Source organism: Rhinatrema bivittatum, chromosome 6 (assembly GCF_901001135.1).
Source record: "Rhinatrema bivittatum chromosome 6, aRhiBiv1.1, whole genome shotgun sequence".
NCBI lineage: Eukaryota > Metazoa > Chordata > Amphibia > Gymnophiona > Rhinatrematidae > Rhinatrema > Rhinatrema bivittatum.
In genome coordinates, this window is record NC_042620.1 from 108,694,727 (window position 1) to 108,718,077 (window position 23,351).

General features: G+C 42.5%; 1 protein-coding gene across 1 annotated transcript in view; it reads left to right on the forward strand.

Annotated features, from left to right (window-relative positions):
- The window catches only part of MYO3B (myosin IIIB), a 424,126-nt gene that overhangs the window by 52,458 nt on the left and 348,317 nt on the right, over positions 1–23,351 (forward strand). Inside the window, exon 4 of the mRNA XM_029607903.1 lies at positions 21,257–21,531. Coding sequence (XP_029463763.1) covers positions 21,257–21,531 — 275 coding nt within the window. The remainder of the gene's footprint in view (positions 1–21,256; positions 21,532–23,351) is intronic.

Below are 23,351 nucleotides of genomic sequence, written 5' to 3' on the forward strand. Positions count from 1 at the left end.
GGCTGAGCCTGTCTCTTACTCCCTTATGACACAGATCCTGCTAGCAGACCCCTCCCTAATCCATATGTTATGCAGAGACCTATACTTTATCCTTCAAAACCTCTTCTTTGAAATCGCACAGCAGACTTTCTACAAAACAAACATTTTTTGGCCCAGCAATTTCCTCCATTTTGGGCTTCCAGATGGATCAGAACCAGCCTCTGTTGGAGTACAGCACCACGAGCCATTTGTTTGCAACTACCCAGTGGATTTTGTTTCCTCCATTTATTATATCCTCCTTCTGAATTCAGCTCAGTCATCACAATGACAATCCTGAGCCAGGTGACACAAACCACGGCTCCCTCTGGAACCTGGCTTCCATAAACCCTAAAAGATTAGCTGCTGGGTATTGCTGTGGATAGGAGCAGCAGCTTAGCCAGGGAATGAAAGCTAGGCCTTCTGTATAGCAGAGCACAGCACTTGCCACTGACCTAATGGGCTAGCTGAAAACAAACTCCTGATTGGAAAAAATGAATTGAAAAAGGCCTGTGTTCTGGTAACAGAATACATAATGCTTCCCTTTCTCATGAAGAAAGACCCTTTAAGCCAGGGATCTCCAAACATTTCAAGGGAAGGGCCATGTGGGCCTTTTTAAATCACCATGAGAGCTGGGGGGGGGGGGGGGGGCGGGGAAGGGGGAGGAAGGTTATGCTAAGCAGGAGGAGGAGGAGTCCCCCTTTGGGGTGAACTCATGTCTGGCCCTTTTGATGATTTCCAATGCTGAGAAAAAAAGGGAAGGTTGGGTTCCCAAGAGTGTGGCGCATAGATTATCATTAATAATATTTCTAAATGTCTTGCCATGTCCTCAGGAACTCTGTCCCTTGCTTCCCCCTTTCCTCTGCATCTGCCACCCGAGGTGTCAGAGTGTAAGGTTGGGGTGGCAGTGTTTGTGTGTATATGCGAGTGTGTGAGGGCACTATGTGTATGCAAGTGTGTGTGTGTGTGTGAGATGCCCACTCTATCCCTCCCTTCTCTCATCTGTCACTCCTCTCCCATCCCTTCCCTCTCAATCACTCCCTCCTCACCATCCTTCATCCATTCCCTCTCACTCTGCCAGTCTTTCTGCCACCACCGCCGCGGCGTGTCTCGACCTTCTGCTAGGCTTTGGAAACCCCTCCAGGTTCTTTGCTGCTGCACATCTTGCTAGTCTTCTGCTGGCCGAGCCTGGGAACCCCCTACCAGCCTTTCTGCTGCCATTTGCGTGCATCTACTTCCACTTCTGCTTGTGGACTCTGGTAACTCCTGCCAGCTTTTCTGCTGCCGTTGCCATACATTCACTCCCACTGGTGGTGTCTGGGAAATCCCCACCAATCTTTCTTCTGCCACTGAGAATGAAAATAAATAAATAAATAAATAAAACTTCCTTCATGGTCCTGATTGGGCCATGGTGGAGGGAAGAGAATATGACAGGCCAGGAAAACAAGCTTCATGGGCTAGATATGACCCCGGATATAAGCTCTTGTGCCCCACATTCAAGGTGGTGAGAAAATGTTTCCCATTCAGATATTTTGGTGTTTAAATAATACCATATGTGCTAAGGGGTCAACTGTAAGCTTTAAAGTCCCTTAATGTAATCATCTAAAAATAATGCAGAAACAGTAAATTGAGCATGGTTGTGTATGCAAGCCGTGTAAATACCATGATAATGACCTCATTAGCCACTGCTAAAGTGTTTACAAAGTGGCATTAAATTGACAGCGTTCTCATTGTCTTGGCAAATATATCACCACCTCAGAAGGCGATACCACGCACATCCACCCCTGCTGCATGCGTGCAGGTCAAAGTGTGACGTGCGAGTGCTGCCATTTCAGCAGAACAACAAAAGTGCCATGGGAAGTAAAAGAAAGAAGGTAAAGAGAGAACGAGTTCTCTTTCTGTCACGGAGCAATAATGCATAAAATCTCTGCTCTGCCATCTCCAGTTTCATTCTAGGAATTTCTCGTGTGTTATTCTTCAAGTAATTGGAAGCTTTGTGAGCACTTTGTTTGGGATTATAGATATCACTCCATTTATACCTCTACCCCTTTTGTACTCCACCAGCCCTCTATTTTCGTCTCGATTGTAATGACTTGTTTGCATTAGCCTATAGACGAAGTTGTATAAAAGAGTAGTCCGTGACGATGGAGAAAACGTATTAGTGGAACAGCCTGGTTAGCTCATAGTTTGCCTATAGCCGGGGCACCCATCAGTGGGACTCAGAGGTGCTTACAGGTCGGCAACATGAGAAAGCAATATTGGGACCCTTCAGAGAGGAAAGGCAAAGTACCCAAGCAGTACAACATGGAAATAATCTGAAACCTGCTTTAAGCGCACAGCACTGCAGTTGCATGACATACAAGATTTTGATTTGGAAAAGTAAGTTTTTTTTGTGTGGTGGATCCTGTAATTCTCTAATAGCACCTAAGTGGATCTGGATTTGAAACGTTTGGGAGCCACTAGCTTACAGCATAGCTATTCCAAAAGAAGTGATAACCAGAAAAAGAGGGAGAAATCTCCTATGCTAGTTCCTTTTACTATAAATCAGTGGGAGGTGGACAGCCTGGAGTATCTGGAGTTCACTTCCTCTTCTTAAATTTCTCTTTCTTCATTGACATGGTTTCTATTAAGTTACTTATCACTTGTTTTTAGTTTGATGTCTTAGAATTTTCTGTTATTACTGCATTCTTTTGCTTTGGAGAGGAAAATCTTAGTTTAATGAAAAGTCTATTTGCTGGTGCATGACTTAATGCCTTTGATATTTTCCATAACATTCAAACCCTCTTCCTGTTTCCCTCATTCCAATGTCTCCATCTGCTTGCTGCCTGTTCAATGCTCTCTTTTAGAAATAAACATCAATACAGACCTTTTGAAGTTCCTTGCAAACTATAAGAATCCTATTTATTTATAAGGATCTTATTTCCGGGTACATGAGCAAGGTATATAAAGCAAGAGAATTATTTTTATCAGGTTCATATAAGAATTTGGTAGGTCCCAACCGCCAAATACTATACCCATACATTTTGTTACCTGGATGATCCTAGTGCACAGCTGCTCACATAAACCTAGGCAATCTTGACAGCTTTGCAGTAAAATAGTTGCATCTCTAATCATTCATAATTTAGGATATTTTTTATATTACTGTATGCCATAGTGTCCTTGAAGGTTTAAAAAAAAAGTTAATGAAAAATATATTTATTTCCATATTTGCAGGATTCAGATTTAGCTTTATATTTCTGCCTTATCTCTAAATCCATGATCTTTCCCTAGGTCTGGCAGGGAACAGTTCATTGAGCTTTTCTACCCAGATGGTGCACACTAGTCCTCAAAATGCAGAGGAAAATCACTTTGTACATTAAAATCATTACACTTCTTGGGGATGGTTTTTTGCACTATATAATAATGCACTTCTCTCATTCCAAAGTACTTCCACAGAACCCTCAAAGCTCTCTCCTTTTTAGAGGTCATCAGTACTTAACCTCCATCTGGTACTATTCCCATGCATTTATGTGTGCTGCAATGTATGACCACACTAGTGTGTTTCAAACATTTGAAAAGTGCTATTTATTTTGATGTGTCCAGTCACAGTCCAGTCACAGTATCTGTCAGTCACAGTAGCTGCCCAGCCCATGGTGCTAAACAGCAGTGAAAGGCATTGGAATAAGCCCCTAGTTTTTGTGGTCATTCTTGTTTGCATTAAATCTGAGCTGCCATACACTTGGCAATGCCCCAAGCTTTCTTAAATCTCTCCTTACCATTCTCTCTTGGGTGCCAACTTTGTTCCAGATCACAGTACTACTTGCAAAGGGACATAGCTTCCCTTCTAGCCGCTCTATAATATTTCTGTGGAAATGCAGAATAGAAATAATTCCAAGACTTATCTCACTGGTGCTCTGCTGGTCACCTTTTTGTTTTTCTGGAGTGATATCTGTAAAGCATGAACACAGGATGAAAATCCAGTGTATGCACTAAGATTTGTAATAATGTGGTGGCCATAATAAGATGTACACAACTTTTATTTTAAAGAGTGCAAATATATGTAAATTCTCATGGTTTTGCACTCTTTAGTAGAGATTGGATAGAAAGTACATCCTATTTTTGAATAATACTTGTAGTGACATCAAATCAAGCAATCAAAGTATAAATTCTTGTTGCAAATTAGCAAAAAAAAATCTTTTTAAAATAAAATATGAATAAGAATAGAAAAGAAGTAAAGCATACAAACGGAGGAGGTTTTTTTAACTAATGATGGTGCTTCAGCCTGTGTTATCCAAGGCATATATTGGCATCTAATGTTTTACCTCCATGATAAATCTTTTGTGCCTTAGTAATAATTCTGGGTGCAAATTGTTGATCACAATTGTTAGCACCCAGTAGTCTCCTTTTTTGTAATTGAGAACCAGTGAAACCAGGGTTCAAATAATACTGACACTTCTTGTGTCTTCGGGCAAGTCACTTCACCCTCCATTGCCTCGTTTGTTAAGCATTTTTCCCATAGACACAGAATAGGAGAACAGCTTTAGTAAATCAGGCACTTAGATTGTAAGCCCTCTGGGGCAGGGACCTACTAAGTGTACCTGAATTTGTAATTTGCCTTGAGCTTAGATTTGGAAAGGCAAGGAATTAAATCTAAAATCCAAGAGAAAAAGGAGACCCAGGTATAACACCGAATGAGAAAACAGCAGAAGAAAGAAACCAGATGCTATTTTGAAGAGCCTTTACTAGTACTGCTGCTAGAAGCTTGATGTAATATCCACTTCAAGGATTTCTTGATCCTGTGAGATTACTAATATTTCAATAAACCAGCTTTAAAAAAGATATATATATATTTTACTCATCATGTCCTTAATGTGTTTGGGTTTTTAATGCAATAGATAATGAAGCAATAGCATGTGCCAGGAATAAATATGCCAAAAGCATAAACAGAACTTTAGGCAAGGCACCAAACTGAAGCGATTTTGCAAAATATTGGAACTGTCTGAAAAAGAACATTAGAGAGGAATTCACTGTGACATTGTTCAGCCTTTGGTCCATTATTTACACTTTCATGTGTGCTCTTGAGACTCTAGAACACTTTCAGTAGGGCCTGAAATTGTCGTAGCAATCTATGTTTCATTTTTTTTTAAATGAAAACGTCAGACTATACAGCTGTGAACCTTTTGCCATTAGTGATAATTGACTCATTTGTTTGTGTTAGTTATGCATTTGTCAGTGCATGGCTCATGACAGCTTAGTTATGATAAATCCAAGGTAGTGATCCTATGAAGTCCATAGTATCTTGTGCCCTACGCTGGGACCCGCTGTGATGTTTCTGCCATTCTTTTGATGAGTGGTTGGCTTTGCAATAATTTCGTTATCTGCCTTCTTCCTGATGGTTACAACTATTTGCATAAAAAGCTTATCTGGGTCAGGTTGCTGTCCCAGACCTAGGTGGTGACACAAAGCATCACGCACAGCATTAGCTCAGCCTACCTCTGACTTAACTTCTTCCTGCATTGATGCTCCTCAGCTAGCTTCACTAACCCTCGCAAAAGAGCTGGTTCTTCATGTCTCATTGCAGCATTAGGAATATTTGCCACTCTCTGTAATAAAGGAAAAAGTATTCTTCATCGCAAAAGGTATTTGGATTTTGAACATTTATGCAGTTTTTTGTCCTGTGAGTTGCATGAGGGCATCTGTCATCTGTTTCTTTGGAAGTTGTACTTCTCTTGCCTAAATAAATTGTAGAATTAGTGACATTTACTTTTGATGAATGATGTAATCAAACTCAATCCTGGAGATTCACGAGGTTAACTTCTGAACATCAGCAAAATTCTACTTTGCAGCATTTCCTTATGAGAAATTGAGAATAGTATTTTTGTGCATGTATTTTTGCAGTAATACAAATAATGCATAAAATATATAGGATTGTAATGCACTGATATAATATAAAGTTGTTATTGTAAGGGGCTTATTTGCCAGCACATGAGCAATTCTATGCAAGATGTATAAAGCAAGAGAATTACATTGACCAGGTTCAATCACGGACTGGTTTTGATTTTTCCTTATCTTCAAGCAGTCCAGTTCTGTGTTTGTCAGTGATCCCTCCAAACCAATATCATTTTCTTGTCAATCCATCCTGCCAATAAAGTTTGAAATTAGCCAGGCAAATGGCACAGTTTGAAAATCCCGCCTCATTGAATGACCCTGACATAAGCAGATAACTGTTTATCTGGCTAAAAAATTATCTGACTAGCTCGGGAGCAGGGTGGGTGTGTTCTGGCTATGCTGGCCAGATAAACACTCAAGGGTAGATTTTATAAAAGTACGCCCGCGCGTAATTTTGTTCGCGTACCAGGCGCAAACAAAAGTACGCCGGATTTTAATAGATACGTGCGTAGCCATGCGTATCTTTTAAAATCCGGGGTCGGCGCGTGCAAGGCTGCCCAAAATCGGCAGTCTGTGCGCGCCGAGCTGCGCAGCCTGCCTCTGTTCCCTCCGAGGCCGCTCCGAAATCGGAGCGGCCTCGGAGGGAACTTTCCTTCCACCCCCCCGGACCTTCCCCTCCCTTCCCCTAACTAATCCGCCCCCCAGCCCTAACTAATTCCCCCCTACCTTTATCACAAAAGTTACGCCTGCCCGAGGCAGGCATAACTTACGCACACCAGGCCGGCTGCTGGTGTGCAATGGTCCGGTCTGGGGGCCGCGGCCACACCCCCAGAACGCCCCTGATGACGCGCCGGCCGTGACACGCCCCCCGACATGCCCCCCCAGGAAAGCCCCGGGACTTATGCGCGTCCCGGAGCTTGCGCGCGCTGCCGAGCCTATGCAAGATAGGCTCGGTGAGTGCAGGGGGGGTTTGGGGTAGGTTTTCGGGGGTTACGCGCGTAACCCTTTGAAAATCTACCCCTCACTGTTTTCCATCTAACAGAGTTGGATAACTCTAGAGCTTCCAAAGAGCAGTTCTGAAGTTAGCAGGATAATTTATCTGGCTAACTTTGACATGGCTGGGTATGTTCAGCAACTTACTTTGCTAGTTGGCCATTGTCCGAGTATGGACCTCACTATTATTTGTCTTGGGCTAATGTCCACACTCCTAGAAAACAAAGGTGAGAATAAAGTTGATTTTATCCATCAATTACATTTGATGGCGCCCAGTCTTTATACAGTGGGGACTTGCAAGTTACTTCCTGGTGGTAATGTTTGCTATAGAAATAGTAATGTTGAAACCCATGACAAAGACCATACTGACCATTGGCTGCAAATAGCATATATCCCTGTAAAAGCTCAATGTTTGCTCTGGTGATATCCTGGTGCACACACTCTGAAAATTGAGATCAGTTTACAAAGTGCTGGCCTCTTATCTCTGACTTTTTTGTACAAATATATAAATAATATGTGCTTAATAATTTTGATGAATATGTTTTAAACTGCTTCCTTATTAGGTTGACAAATCTGCAATAAGGCTTTTTCCTAGTGTAAAAGTATAGTTCCGGAAAATGCAGACACTGTTCTTGACCTTGAAAGACTGAAATGAAATATTTCTTTCATTACTGCACAGTAATATTATAATATCAGATAAATTATAAATTTTTTTTTTAAAGAAACAACAGGAGTTATAAATCATAGAAAAGCAATTTTTAGAATATGTCTGTATAGTAATAATTGTTAAAACTACTAGAGATTAACTCTAGCTAAAAAGAACTGATAAATTACCAGAACCCAAAGTAAATTGGCATTTGAAGTCTTTATGTATTCTGAAGAGGTGGCGGTCATGTTAATCTGCTATTTGAGCAGAAGGCTATAATAACCTTTGTTTATATTACATCACAAAATGGTAGTGTTAATTAAAATGAGCAATGGAATCTCCAGGGACAGACACACTCCTTTTCAAATTTATTTAGCCAATGATTAGCTATTATGGCTCTTTGAATTAATTAGCCTTTTTCAGACTTGAGGGAATGAATGAATTAATAGGAAAGCAGAGAATAGTAGGAGGCTGCAACACTGGAAAACTGAGTAAGATTCCAAAACTGGGAACCATTTATATTTGTGGTATCATCATGGCATAGGTTTTCTAATACTGGGAAATACCTCATTCTTGCAAACCTAGGGTTATTTTGAATATAAAACATGTACAGAACCAAAAACTCTGAAAGCTTCAATTTAACTGACTTAGGGCGTGATTTACTAAGCTTTCCCCATAAACACAGACGGGTAGATTTTAAAAGGGCCACGTGACAGAAACATTCAGCTTCTTTAATGATGTTAATTTTACAATGAATACCTCTGAATGTTTCTGTAACACCATCCCCCTAACCCCAACCCACCTCCCGAAAACTCACCTCGAATCAAAGTGCCCCCTTACAATAAGGAGCATCAAACTGAGCCCCCGAAAGAGTCTCTCTCTCTCTCTCTCTCCCCAATGTTCACCAGATTCCTATGCCTACTGAGGAGTTATAGCAAAGTTACACCAGTTACATTTAAAACTAATCGGAGAAAGTTCTTTTTTACTCAACGCACAATTAAACTCTGGAATTTGTTGCCAGAGGATGTGGTTAGTGCAGTTAGTATAGCTGTGTTTAAAAAAGGATTGGATAAGTTCTTGGAGGAGAAGTCCATTACTTGCTATTAAGTTCACTTAGAGAATAGCCACTGCCATTAGCAATGGTTACATGGAATAGACTTAGTTTTTGGGTACTTGCCAGGTTCTTATGGCCTGGATTGGCCACTGTTGGAAACAGGATGCTGGGCTTGATGGACCCTTGGTCTGACCCAGTATGGCATTTTCTTATGTTCTTATGTTCTTAATGCCCTGCCCCTTTTTAAAATTCACATGACCCGCATAGTAAATGAGGCTCTTACTAGCTTACATGGGCTCTAAGGGTCTTATTCTACATCATCTTCCTCTTGTTCTTTTTCTGTGAGAAGTTATTTAAAGCCTCCTCTGGTGATACCAGTCATTGTACAAAAATGAGACCTTCAGGTTGTCTATTTCTGACATTTCTGTAATAACTAGCTCGTAGCCGCACAATTTGCTAGTTAAAACTCTCTTTTCAAGCACTCCAGTTGCAGAGAATACAAAGCTCAGAGCATGTCCTTTCTGTATCTAGTCATCAGCCAGCCAGCAGCGTTTTAACGATGGCAGTCCTATTGTCTGTGGAAAGGAAGCGCAGAATGAGCACATCTTCAGCTTTCTAATCCATTGTTACTGTACCAGAACAGTGATTTTGTCCCATAAAGGGGGTTTGAGCCACTGAACAAAACACATATAAGGTGAAAATCAATGAACAAATATATAAAATGAGCCTGAATGTTTCATTCTGCACAGTGACTTTCATCACCAAAGGGGCATCCCAGGGCCACAGCTTCATGCAAGCTGTAGCAAGACATACTTCCCAATTAGTGATGTTACTAGGATTATATTGTATTTTAAATGTACATGTTATTGGTTTTAATACATTTTTCTTTATACCTTTATCATACTTTAGTTTTAATCAGTACATTCAACTAATCTCTCTCTATATGTGTGTGTATGTGTGTAGGTATATACCTTTCAAACATCATGTGCTTGGATATTAGATTGAAAACACAGCAAAAGTAATTTACTGAGAATGCAGCAATCAGTGGCATTTTAATATCAGTGTATTTATCATACAGTTAGAGGAGATTAGCAATTTTATGACACACGCTGGAAAAAGCCAGATCAATACGGATATACAGGTGCTGTGTGCGGTAGGATTTCTGTTATGTACATGATACTTGACCACTGAGCCAAACTTTAAATCCATCATCTCACTGTGTGATGCTACCGGTAGGTATATGTACTAGATGCAGATGCAAAATGCATTTAACCCTTTAAGTGCCACAGGACCTGTTAACAGATCTGTGTCTATTACATGGAAATGAGACCAGAAGCACTGAACTGGAACTTGGAGTTTTTCTTTCAATTTTTTTTTTTTTTTTTAACAGGAGTGGTGGGAATGGGAACAGAGAAAAAAACATGACATTTCATCCCTATAACAAATGTAATTCGTTAAACTCCCGGCTGCTGTGTGTGTGTGTGTTTGAGTGCAACCTCTGTACAAAGAGGAACCGCCACAAAGGCAGATGCTGCGAGCGTAGAGGAAAGACAGGAACTAGCCATTTAGAAATGTGAGAAAAAGAATTTTCTTCTGAGACTCATGTGTTAAGTACTGCACAGAGACAATTTTGGATACATGGTGGTGTTATGCCTAGCTCCTCTTCAAAGTAGACATATTTCCCCCCCCCCCCCCCCCCCCCACATCTGTCATTTGTCCTATGCTTAGCTATGTAATAGGGCATTATCACTCAGTACCCTATTTTGCCGAAACATGACGTATGCGGAAAGATTCGGGAAATGTCTTTTAAGAAAGGACTTATTGCTGGAGAGAGTGTATAGGGCAGCACACTCTGCTGGTATGTGTGTGTGCATTGGAGAACCAAATCGTATAGACATGTGCTGTAAGAATGGATGTTAGCTTTGTATTACCCAGGTGGCAATGCATCAAGTGTTGGCAATTTATTGGGCTGAATTCATCTGACCCTTTACTGTCCTTAAGATGTACAGGTAGGCATGATGAGAAATATGCTGTGGTGACTTTTGTCACTGTGCAGTGAAATTGATTAAATACCCATTATCCGTAGGAAACTATCTAGATCTGCAGTGCTTACGATTATCCCAGGTCCATAAATATTGTACTGATATACTAGCATCGATCTTATTGCGTTAAAAGCTGGTACTTTTCCATTTTGGACTTCTCCCAGAGTTTAAGTGTATTTAATTTATAGTTTTTATATTGCTTATATGTAAGGCCCTATTTAAGTTGCAGTGAGGTCTAATAGTGCAGGATCTACAGTTTCTCCAATATCACGATTTAAATAAGGGTTTACCAATTAGCTGTTTCCTGCTAGCAGTTGGCTGATTAGCTGTTACCCACAATATTGTCTGACTTGGCGGCAACTGTTTGAAGTTCATCCTGTAATTTTCGGTAGGGTCTTATATATTTTTTATATCCTGCAAAATGTATTTATATTTTTATTTATCTGACTTTTATATTCTGCTTTTCGGTACTTCAGAGCAGATTACATTCATGCACTGTAGTTATTACCCTGTCCCCAGAGGGCTTACAATCTAACAGGGAGATGCATCAAGCCATGATAGTAAGAACATAAGAAAATGCCATACTGGGTCAGACCAAGGGTCCATCAAGCCCAGCATCCTGTTTCCAACAGTACTCTTAATGCATGTTAGATATATGCGATATTTTGCATCCCCCTGCCCAGGTTATCTCCCCTATTACAATGACCTTCTTTGATGTGATTTGCATGCATGAATAATGCAAATGCATGCAAAGAAGGTAATGCATAGGCAATCCTATACAAATATTTTATCACGGCTGTCCAAGAAGGTGGTCAGCCACGATAAAATAACACCTTTTTCAAAAACTGTTAAATGTGAAGCGGGAGGCCTGGGACCTTAAAGCGGGTCCCGAGCCTCCCACCTCACATTCAAAGAGTCAGGAAATTTAAAAAAAAAAAAAGTGCTACCGAACGGGGAGGTTGAGCGAGGGTCTGTGCTGAACCCCCATCTCAACCGGTGGCTGACAGTCGAGACTTTCCGCTTAACCGGATATCTTCCAAGATATCTATCTGTTTAAGTGGCACTGTACAGCAAAAAAAAAAAGCCATATGGGTCTATGGCCCAATTCCCACCCTGTCCCTCAGTACGTTGTAAGTGACCCTGCAGGACAGCACACCCGCCGCAATCTCCAGCCTCTCCAGTGTTTAAAATATGCTACGGGCTCCCCCCACCTATTGTTTCTAATTCAGAATTGGGCTATCTCCTGCCCCTCCTGCCCCTCCACACCCTTCAACCACTCACAACCTCGGTCCTGAAGCACCCCCGGCCCTCGGACCTCCACCCCCGGCTAAGTGAATACCTCTGTCCCGGCTGGATTTTCACAGTTCAGGGGGGCCAACCCAGAACAGCAGTTGCGGTTGGGTGAAGGTTGTGGGGAGACAGGAGAGAGCTTCATTCTGAATTTAAAAACAGTAGGAAAAGGGTGGGGGCTTTCAAAACCACACGGGCGGCACCTGTGATCATGAAAGCATATACACATGGAGAAGTCCATAAGCTGCTACTAATCAAGCTGACTTGGGGAACAGCCACTGCTATTATTGGCATCAGTAGCTTGGGCTCTGTTTAATATTTGGGTAATTGCCAGGTACTTGTAACCTGGATTGGCCGCTGTTGGAAACAGAATGCTGGGCTTGATGGGCCCTCGTTCTGACCCAGTATGGCAACTGCTTATGTTGTAATTTTGTTGGCTCAGCAAAATGTGCTACAACCTGCAAGTAATACAGGCAAACCCAGAAAATATTTACTTCTATTCTAGTGTGTTATTCTTTAGTGTTTATTTAAGTACATAAATGGGTGTGCACAGGAAAAAATGTTATCTAGTTTTGTATGTCATCTCGTGTGTACCAGTAGCCTGAGGGCAAAAGGCGGCCCGTGACATTTTGAGTAATGGCGAACATTGAGCCCAGGAGTGGAAGGGTCACTCCTGGGCCCCCACTAGCCCACCAGGGAGATTTTGGTGAGTCCGGGGGAGGGAAGGCTAGGTAGGAACAGGGCCAACTTCTGGGGGGAAGCTGTTCTGTAACAAAGGAAAGGGTTTGGGAGTAGGACCTGTGGCCTTTTTAAAAAAAAATGAATATTACATTTTGGGGGGAAACTGCCTCTTTCGGGGCAGTGGAGGGTTGGGATAGGGGGTCTCCGGAGACCCCCTGATCCGGATGATTGTTGGGAGGGGGGGGGGTAACTGTGTGCACTATTGATAAGCAGTGTGCACTGTTTGCTAATAGTGCACACAAAAAAACAATAGGAAAAGAAGAAACAAAATGAAATGAAATAGGAAATGTTGTTGATATTTTCTATTTCATTTCCAATGAATACACATCCCTAGTACATGTATGTGTGTAATTGATTGCAAAAGCCATGTTTTGTTTTAGGAGTGGTGGGTTGAGAAAAAAACAGCAAAGCAAAATATCTGAAGATTTTCCTTGCTGTGTGGGCATTCCATAGCAATACTGTAATGTTTTCTACAAGGCTCTCACACAAAGATTAAAAACTGAGCTAGCAAACCGTGCCTCTCTACCGGTAGGTAGCTCTGAACTGCAGAGTATATCCTTTAAGACAAAACTCAAGAAAATCATTTGCAATTCCATATGATATTTTATCTGTTAACAGTAGTGAAGACAAGAGTGAGACTCAAACAGAGCGTTTATCATAACTTCACTTTAACTCATTCATCAAGTTAACGTTAATATCAACATTACAGCATTCCACTTAAGACTTTATTCTGGAAGCCGTAGACAACTGGCGCTATTTTTGTAAAACTTTCTGGATGATTGTAAAGTTAGGTAGGTAGTAGCAAAATAATGAGGGAGAAAAAAACTAAGGCCATCATTTTTGTTGAAAGAGTTATCAACTTGAACTGCAGCAAGATTAGAGGAGAGAGAGGAAAGGCAAAATACATTTGTTCTGTATAAAGATTGGCATGAAAGTTAACCAGGGCTGGCACAAGAGTGTTTGGTGCCCTAGGCAAACCTTTGGCCACGCATCCCGACCCCCAGCTTACCTATTGGCAGCAGCTCCAGCACAGCCTTCTCTTCTTTGGCAGTATTGGCTCTTCCCCCTCTGAGCCTTGTGCTTCTGGGATTTAGCCACCCCCAAAATTTTGCTGCTCTAGGCGACTGCCTAGTTTTCGTAATGGAAGCACCAGCCCTGGAGATACCCTATCTTTGCATTGTATTCAGGGCTGTTGATATCTGTTTTGCTGCCCCAATGTTCAGACACCAAAAGAGAGAGTGAGAGAAATGGAGGCATACAGCCTTAGTCCAGCCACACATGCACACAGCGCTGCCAGCTCACCGGTGCTAAAACTGGAAGAGTCGCGCCAGATGTGTTACAGGGAGCCTGTGAGGTGACAGTGGGGAAACAGCAGGGCAGTAGGAGACTAAGACATTCCTAGGCATTCGCAGTAGCACTGTTGGCCTTAGGGATGCCAGGGAGAGGAAGAGCTGTAGTGGGTGCAGCAGGATAAAGCCTTTACAGGTCAGCTGTGTGTTACCGTCCTGCCCCTGGAGTTGCCACCCTGTGCAAATGCGTACTCTGCATAGTAGGTTGCGCTGGCCCTGATTGCATTCTGAGATTACTGGATAACAGGAATGAACAGTAATACACCAAGGGGCATGAAAGAGGCAGAGCAACTTTACATTCAATGAGAGAAAAAGACAGATTCATCCATGGATGGCACAGTATTATATCTTACCCTAATGGTGCCCTTCAGTTCAAATTATTACATGCACCCTTCACCCAGCTGGCCCTCTCTTCGACTTCAAATAGTGTCTACAGAATTGGGGGACCTTTAGCATTGCAATACCAGTGACAATTTTAGCTGTGCTTAAAATAAAATGTGGGTTGCAAAAGATTTGCCATAATCAGTGGATGGCAGTAGAACTTAAATCTCTTACTAAAACAAATGTACGATGGAGAAAACCTCTTGAATGGGACATGTACGAGTCACCAGGACAAAGAGAAAGGTAGATACTGATTTCTTGTACTATTTTGCTTTTGCACGCTGCCATTATTTGTTCAGTACCAAAATATTTGTTTGTAGCTGATAAAGCTGTGTGCCCGTTTGCTTTGTCTTATTGGCTAGTTACAGTTTACCTTGCCAAGACACTGCTACTGCAACAGTGTTATCATCCAAGCCCGTACAGCCTATAAATTCTGTGGCACTGGCCTGCATTTGTGCACCTGTGTGTGTGTGTGTGTGTGTGTGTGTGTGTGTGTCTGCGCGCGTATCTGTTCTTGTTCCCTGGTAATAAATGCTTCATCACTAACAGTAATTGTGACAGAATGGAAATGGTGCTTAGAAGCCTGGCTGTGAGATTGCAGCAAATGGCTGCAGCCTATGTTTAATGTAGTGACACTAATGAATTCTGAGAATTAATTTTCAGCTCAGAAAGCATGATGGAAGGTACTAGGCTTTCAGATTAGATAATGGATCGGCTTTCACCAAGGCAGAATTTTGTTTGTTTCTTTTTCGGTTTGCCTTCACTCCCTGTCCCCTTCCCCTTTCTGTCAAAACATGGGACATTATGACATTGTGGGTTGCATGGCCACATGTGTTAAGACTATAGAGGGGCAAATAGTTTTGCCGGTGATATTTGAAGACAGTCACTTGCAAGCTTATATGTGGATCGGTGGCCAAGTCTCCATGGGGCACTGTGTCAGCCGTGCAGCAGGTTAAAATACATTGTAGGCATGAACCTGTTTACATTGCCTAATGTATTACCCATAGGAATAAGTGTAGTTAGACCTCTACAGTAATTCTTATTTGTATTCATTTGTATATGATTATAATAAGGAAGCAGCTGGGGTGTTTATCAATATGCACACCTGACTTTTACATGCAGTCTCCTTACACTCACTAGCAATTATTTTAATCATAATATTTCAAACTTCCCTCCCACACCTAACAATACACTATATCTAGCATATAATCAATGGTAGCCATAATGGTGATATATTGTATGTTTCTAAAATATCAATAACCTATTTCAGATACCTGAAACAACTTACTAGTTATTCTACCTGAGGGATGAAATATTGGTTTATTAGATGTCCCTCCTGCAATATTCTCCATTTTAGTGCCATTGTTTCTCATTTCTCATGTCACTTAGCACAATTTAAGTAAACCTGTTGCATCCTAGTTTTGTTTCTCCGTTTCCCTCTTAGGCTTTACTCAAACACAAATGGAGAGTAAGAACATTTCCAAATAGCTGCCTTTTATGGCATTTGTCAACAGTGAAAAAAATTGTGAAATAGAAAACAGAGACCTGGGACCTGTAAAAATGAAACCGCTGATATCTTTCCCTGCAGGGGGCATGTTTATAGGCTCTGCAGTCAGTGGGACAGGAAGGTTCGAGACCCTTTTGGTAATTTTCTGCTGCAGGAAGCTCCTGGTTCCAACAGTCTGAGAAACAGAAATGAATCGTAAACTTGTGTAGAGATCCCCTGGGCTCTACTAGATGGCCCTAGATCACTGCCCTGGGCATTCTAGCATAGCAGGAAATACCATCTCTTAATAGCACTAATCTACTTGATTGGACATTTATTTGTTTTGAAAGAATCATGGTAAATATAATTTGAACACCCCACCTGTGTCCTACCTGTTCCCTGCAGCACTATAGCCAGCAGAGTAGCACAAAACAGGAGGCCTAGAAGGTCAGCCTTCTCTCCATAGAAAGGACGCATACCTTCGTCAAGCAAAGAGAGGAAAACAAGCACATGGCGACAGCCCCTACCTATAAATGTTTTTTTTATGGCCCTTTGGAATACATCCAACCGACTAAAAAAAAGGTTACACTTGTCACAGGATTTTAGAGAACAGAACATTCTCTAAGGTTTAAGCCTCAAAAAGAACATTTCAAATTAGCTTTCAAATTGCAAGCGTACAGTGTTTTGCAAGCCCAGTAGTACATAATTATGCATGGAACCTTGCTTTAGAATTCCAAACTAGATTCAAGGTGAGGCTGATCTTTAACAAATTTGTCACTGCTGTGGCGACTCCTTAGCATGTTCACTGAAAGGCCCTAATAAATAACTTGGATAGAGTGTAGGTAGAGAGTGCATCAGTCTGCTACGGCACTCCTTGTGTGGTGGCTGCAGTTGCCGGCTCCTGCCAGAGAAGTGCGGGTGGGCTCAGAGATGGGTGTGGCATTTTGAGTTAGAATTTGTTTCCTAGTGTTTTCCCTTTTCCTGGTGCTGGGCCTCTTTGTCCTGGTGCACAGAATAGGAAGGAGGCAGGTACTCTCGCAGGAAGTTTTGGTGTATTACTGTTCATTCCTGTTATCCAGTAATCTCAAGTTTTGGGTTAAGAGATTTTTCCAATTTGTTTTTGGAAATTTCTTGTGAATTCATAATCCTAGTTCAGGAAGGGAAGTTCCCTGCCCTGGGAAGAATAGGAAGAGAGAAGAGCTGCTGACTCCATCTCACACCCAGTGGATAGTCAGTGATGATTTACTGCACGGGAGCCCTATTTTTTGCTTTTTTTTTGTGTGAAGTTTTTACCTTTTGGTTTAGGAGGAAGTTTTTGTTGCCACCCTTCCTGCACAAAATTGGGGAACGAGAATAGTTTTTCCCTTTGCATGGAAAATTTGAAAGTATTTCTCCTGAGAAGATCTTATCTTACCATCTGGAGACATAAAGTAAGAGCAAAAGTATTTTTCATCTGGAGTCTGCCATTAGGGGTCTTCACCTTATGATGAGAAAGAAAGATTGGGCGCTTAAAGTGTTGGAGAGCCTTTGGACGTCAGGTATTTTTTGGGAAGGGATTTCTGCTCACCCCTAGAAAATCCTGGCCCATCTGGGATTTTCACTTTTCCATGCTCTGGAGGGCAGCATAATTTTAGGATTCCTATACTGAGAGACACTTGCACTGGAATTCATTGCCAGAGGATGTGGTGAAAGCTATTAGTATAGCTGCATTTAAAAAAGGTTTGGACAAGTTCCTGGAGGAAAAGTCCATTAATCATCATTAACCATTATTAAGGTAGAGTTGCAGAAATCTACTGCTTATTCTTGGGCTAAGCAGCTTGGACTCTATCTATTCCTTGGGATCCTGCCAGGTACTTGTGACCTGGCTTGGCCACTGTTGGAAACAGGATACTGGGCTTGATGGACCCTTGGTCTGACCCAGTATGGCAAGCCTTATGTTCTTATAAAGAGAATTTTGAGAAACTGAGCTGAGAAATGAATTCAACAAAGAATAAGTGTGTATGGTGTCAAATGATTACTATTGAAGATGTGCAACTATAACGTTTTTAAGTTTGTACACCCTCCCAGACTGTCCAGTCTGCTTAGTTGGCATTTACTTTGATCCATAATACTCTCAGTAAGAGTGACACCCACCAAAAGGTTCACCCACTATGCTTTGGCCCTGGAGGTCTATCCTTACCCCTGTCAGAGAATTCATGCCCCAGGGCTATTGGGACTGTGAAGGGAATAAGCCCCAGGACTGCCTTCAAGGATAAGTACCAGAAGAAGGGCTACCCTTCATTTTGCACTGAAGTATGTAATATCATTTTTGTTTTTGTTAGCTTGGCAGTTTCCTTTTGCTCTTTTCGGCTTCTAGCACAATCGGAACTGGCCTGTTCTAGGGACTATGAAATCACGAGCCTTCATTCACAACTAGCTGGAGTTCGCCTTCCTTTTGGACTCCGTTCCCATCTACCCTAGCTCCTGTAGTAGGAATCCTCAGCTGTGCACTGTGCTTATGGCGTTCTATGGAAGCCCAGTAAGTGGGCACTCTGAGTCTCGTTAATAGGTGTTACTGTTGAGTGATGGCTGGATGTGGAAGCTCCCCGTCCCCAGAAGACCCTAGGAGCAGCAGTCTGTCTCAGGATTTAGATCCAGAGTGATAGATGCATTCTGGTTGTAATTTAAAAGGTGGAGAATTCCAGCCATGCTGGCACAATGTAATGTAGCTTATTATTTGTAAAATAGTTTTTAATCTGTGCTGTACTTCACTAATAATAATTCATAGCTTACTACAACTTGGACCATCTTTACTTGAAACCATGTGCGTGTGTAAGAAATACAATATGAATGTTAGACTTGCTCACCAATAATCAGTGCATTTATATACCCTTAGGGCTGGTCTGATGACTCAGTGGCGGTGCCATACACTGCCATGAGGAGGACCTGGGTTCCCTTCCTCGGACAAGACATCTACTCCCCGGGCTGGCTGCAGCTGGGGCTGCTGCAGAGACAGAACTCACAGCCCCTGGAGGAGAGGGACCGACGGTCCTCGTGGGATGGCAATGCCCAGCAGCCAGATTGCGGGCCCACGATTGCAGGCTTCTAGACAGTGCCCTGGCGCATGGTCCCCAGCTGGCAATTGTTGCTGGACTAGATGAGCTGGAAGGGGATAAAAAAAAACAAAACAGGAGAACAATCCCCGAACGAAGGCTCGTGGTGCCAGATCCTTGTGATGATTCCAACTGAGCTGGAAACACAAAGGTGCAGGAGGAAACTGTCAGCATTCCCAGCTCCCCTTGCACACAAGCAAAAAGCAATGTCGAAATTGCACATAACATGCTTTTCCTGTGAAACATTGAAAATGTGCAATCATTTGAAGTAGTTTTGCTGTGTACTTGCAAGTGTGGTTCCAGGCACCACTGCTTAGCAATGTTTTCAAATGTATTACCAGCAGAAAAGATCCTTTGAACATTATTTATGTAATTCTGTCAGGTTATTTCACCTTTGCATCACGTATTTGTTATTTCATTGTTTCATGAAATTGCCTTGTGGACTCGCTCATCTGTGTATGAATTCCTTAATAGTCTTCTGTAGAAAGCTGTTTGCCTATCAGATCCATCAGGGGGGGATTTCAGTTCACACCACAGTCATTTCTTTACATTTAATCTGTTTATTCTGTGTACATTTCTTGTGGTTTGTTTGTAAGTACTGGCTTCTTGTTTTTTGAGCGTATCGCTGTGCTATCCAGATCAAGGACAGGTTTTTCCTTCCTTCCTCCCTCCCTCTGCTGCACCTTATGAGCCTTGGGCAAGTCACTTCAGCCTCCATCGCCTCGAGTGCAAACTTAGACGGTGAGCCCTCTGGGGAGAGGGAAATACCCGCAGTACCCTCTGAAAAGAGGAATGGAAAAACTAAAATCACCAAGGTGCTGACTTTTCACAAGTCAGGCTGCACTTTCACCCAGGGGCTTCGCACCAATATTCCAGGGGGAAGCTGGAGCAGGCTTTCCATTTCAACCTCCCCCCCAGGAAAAAGTAGCCACCGAGATTTGCACCTGCTTTCCCTTTGTAGGCACGTCTCCCCTGGAAAATGAGGAGCGGAGCTTTGTAAATGTAAGTGCGATGTCCTGGCGAGACCCCCCTCCTGGCCCTTGTTGGTGCTTCCTACCAGCCCAGTTCTGTTTATGCTCCGCCCGCAAGCTGCCAGGGGTCAGACGTTCAGTCTCCACATGTGTTATGTCCGTCTCCCTTACCTGAACATTCCCCCCACCCCCGGACCCATGTGCTTTTTACCCGCTTAGAATTGCACGCACCCTGCAGCTGGGTAAGTGCTGGGCCATTGTCAGACAGACATGTGTTACCCGGGTGAGCTGGGATGTAGCCAGGTAAATTTCTTCTGAAAAGTGGAATCTAAATCAAATAAATAGGCACCCTTCCCAATGTTATTTCCTATTTTGTGTCTATGGGGAAAATGCTTAGTATAAAGGACCCAAATGTTTCAAAAAACAACATCTGAAAAGACAGGTAACAGACATCCTCGAAGAGCCAATAGAAATAAACCTTTTTAAACAGCAATCAAACTCGTCACTTAAAGGGTTTCTTTTTTTCATTGTAAGTTAGGCAGCTTTTCCCATTATTAGAAAAGCCGTCTCCATATAATAACATAGTAAATGTTAGTAGAAAAAGACCAAATGGTCCATCCAGTCTGTCCTGCTCCATGCGGGTTACCCCCAAGCAGAAATGTTGCACCTAAAGTTAATATACAGTAGGTTACCTAATTTCTTCATTTCCAACCTCTAGCCTTTAGAGATCTGGACTGCTGATCCCAATCCCTTTTGATTTCTCTTACTGTTCTTGGTTTCACCACCTCTTCCGGAAGGGTATTCTAGGCATCCACCACCCTCTCCGAGAAGAAGTTGTCCCCCTTGGAGTTTCATATTGTGACCCCTAGTTCTACTGTTTCCTTTCCAACAGAAAAGATTTGATGTCTGTGTATCATGAAAACCTTTCAGGTATCTGAAGGTCTGTACCATATCTCCTTCTCTCCTCCAGGGTATACATATTTAGATCCTCAGCCTCTCTTCATAGGTCTTCCAATACAAACCGCACACCATTTTGGTCACCTGCCTCTGGACCGCATCCATCCTATGCAATAGCATTTTTACCTTTTTGAAACAAAAATGCATATTTTTTACATTTGGCTGCAGACACTGCAATCCAAGCGGCCGAAGGCAAAGAGCAGAAGCGTGGTGAAAAAAATACAGAAATAATTTATAAAGTGCAAAGTAACAGCACAGAATTTCCGAGTATGATGTTGAATGCAGTTCTGTGCTTGCCGTGTCAACCCACTTAAACTAGCCAAAGTAAATGTTAGCAATGTGCCCAGATACACTGAGCATTTCCCCCATAGACACAGAACGCGGTGGGGAAGTGGGGGAACCCTTTTAGTGCCTCTGACCCAATATCACCTCACCTGCAGCTATGTTCCTGTGTGTATAATGCGCTCATTTTACTGCTGTTTTTGCACAGGTGCCTTATTAAGGACTTTGAGAAGAGGCCGTCAGTGACTCATCTTCTGGAGCATCCATTCATTAGACAGGCCCATGGTAAGGATATGGCGCTGCAGAAACAGCTGGCGGAACTCATTCAGAAACAACAGCAGTCAGGCTCTATAGCCAAAACCAGGTACGGTATCCTGAAACCCCATCCCATCCCACCCCCCAGTCACACAGCTTCAGTCTGAAAGCTGCAGATCACGTGTGGACAGTACCCAAAGTTATTTAAGTGTACTTTCTAGAACGACCAGTACAACATAGAAACATTTATTTATGTTATTACAATATATGATATTGTATAGAGGCACGGTTCTGTTAACTGGAAATGGGCTTCCAGTCAGGCAATAGAAAACTAATTTAATTAAATTGTATAGTACAAATCTGTCCAAAGGTTTGCTGTTTGTTTGTACATGCAGATTCAGGAAATCTGCCATGAATGTCATCTTGGTGTTTCTTCACCTGCAAAAATGATTATATCTGAGTACAGTGTTAGAACAATTCTGTTGTTTTGGAAAGCAGAAAGAAGGCTGCATTAGTGCTGTTGTATGAAATAGCAATTAGTTTTAAAAAATACAACCTTGAAATGTGTGTGTTTTTTTCTTGGATTATTAGGGGGTTTTTTTTTGTGGGGGTCATGAAATAATCATTATTTTAAATGTTTCTTCCCCTCAAAAATTCCATATTTCTACAAAAATAAAAAAAACAGAAGGAATATCTATTTTATCAATGTATACAAACAGGTGAAATTTTCTAGTAACATACTTTAAAATGAAACGTATGTATAAAATGAGGCTTTGCAGGTTTTATTTGTAGCCAGCGGGTGGCAGGAGTGCCCTGCTTTAAGACGGACTCCACAGGCTTCTGCCTCTGTTCAGGCATCATTGTGTCATACAGCATTTACTTACCACTAGATTCGCTTCTCCAGAACTCCTGTTCTGTTACGAGACAGTGAGAATACAGCTGCGCCTCTTTAGCAGGTTCTTTGTTGGCTGCTATGGCCCAGGGCTTAAGGGGCGTGTCTTTTCATTCTTGAACTGGCCCCTGTCGCTCACAGTGCCATCCAATGAGATGAGCCACTGAGCTCTCGGAACTCTTCTCTGATAGGACTTGTCTGGATTCTGGGAAAACTGTCTGTAAAGAGAGACACATTCAAGATCTGGCCTGAGAATGGCTTGCTGTAAAAAATGGCATTTTAAAATCTTGTGAAATGGGGATATCGACTGGCTCTGTTCTCTCACCCAGGTCGGTCCAGTACCTGTTTTATTCCCATGGCATGCATAGAGTTGCAGATATGACTTGTGAAGCAGGAATACAAATCCACATCTACAAGGGGTAAAATCAGGACTGAATGAGCATGTCCTGATAAAAATGGAACCAGTTGACAACCCTAACTAATTTTCTCATGAAAATTTGGATGGGTCTAAACATTAATTACAAGTTTCTTCAATATAAGTTTAGCAGTTCAAAGCAAAGCAAACTGGCAAGCTGTAATCAAAGAGAGTGCAGGGGAGAGATGTGTTCAGGGCTGCTGGAAGCACTAGGCAGACTAGGTGGGCGCCTAGAGCAGCACAGGTCTGGGAATGGTGACAGCCTGGCCTCTCCTTTTTCTTGTCTGAGTGGCCCGGAGAAAGAAGTGATATGACCCATACAGGCAGGAAGGAGGAGTGGCCATGCTGTTGCCACCAGAAACAAAAGGAACAATGGCACATCCCCCCCCCCCCCCCCGCCACAGGAAGAGACAGTGTCAGCCCCGGGCACAAGCAGCAGTGAAAAGTAGGATGAGAAGCAGCACAGCCCCCACCTGCCCCAGGAAGAAGTAACATCAGCCCTGGTCCAAGGTCAGCAGTAGGAAGAGGAAAGGGGCACATGGGGGGGGGGGGGGGGGGAGGGTTTCTGCATGGCCCATGAGCTTTTAGGAGCTAGAGGCAGAGCAGCCTCAGTGGCCCGAAG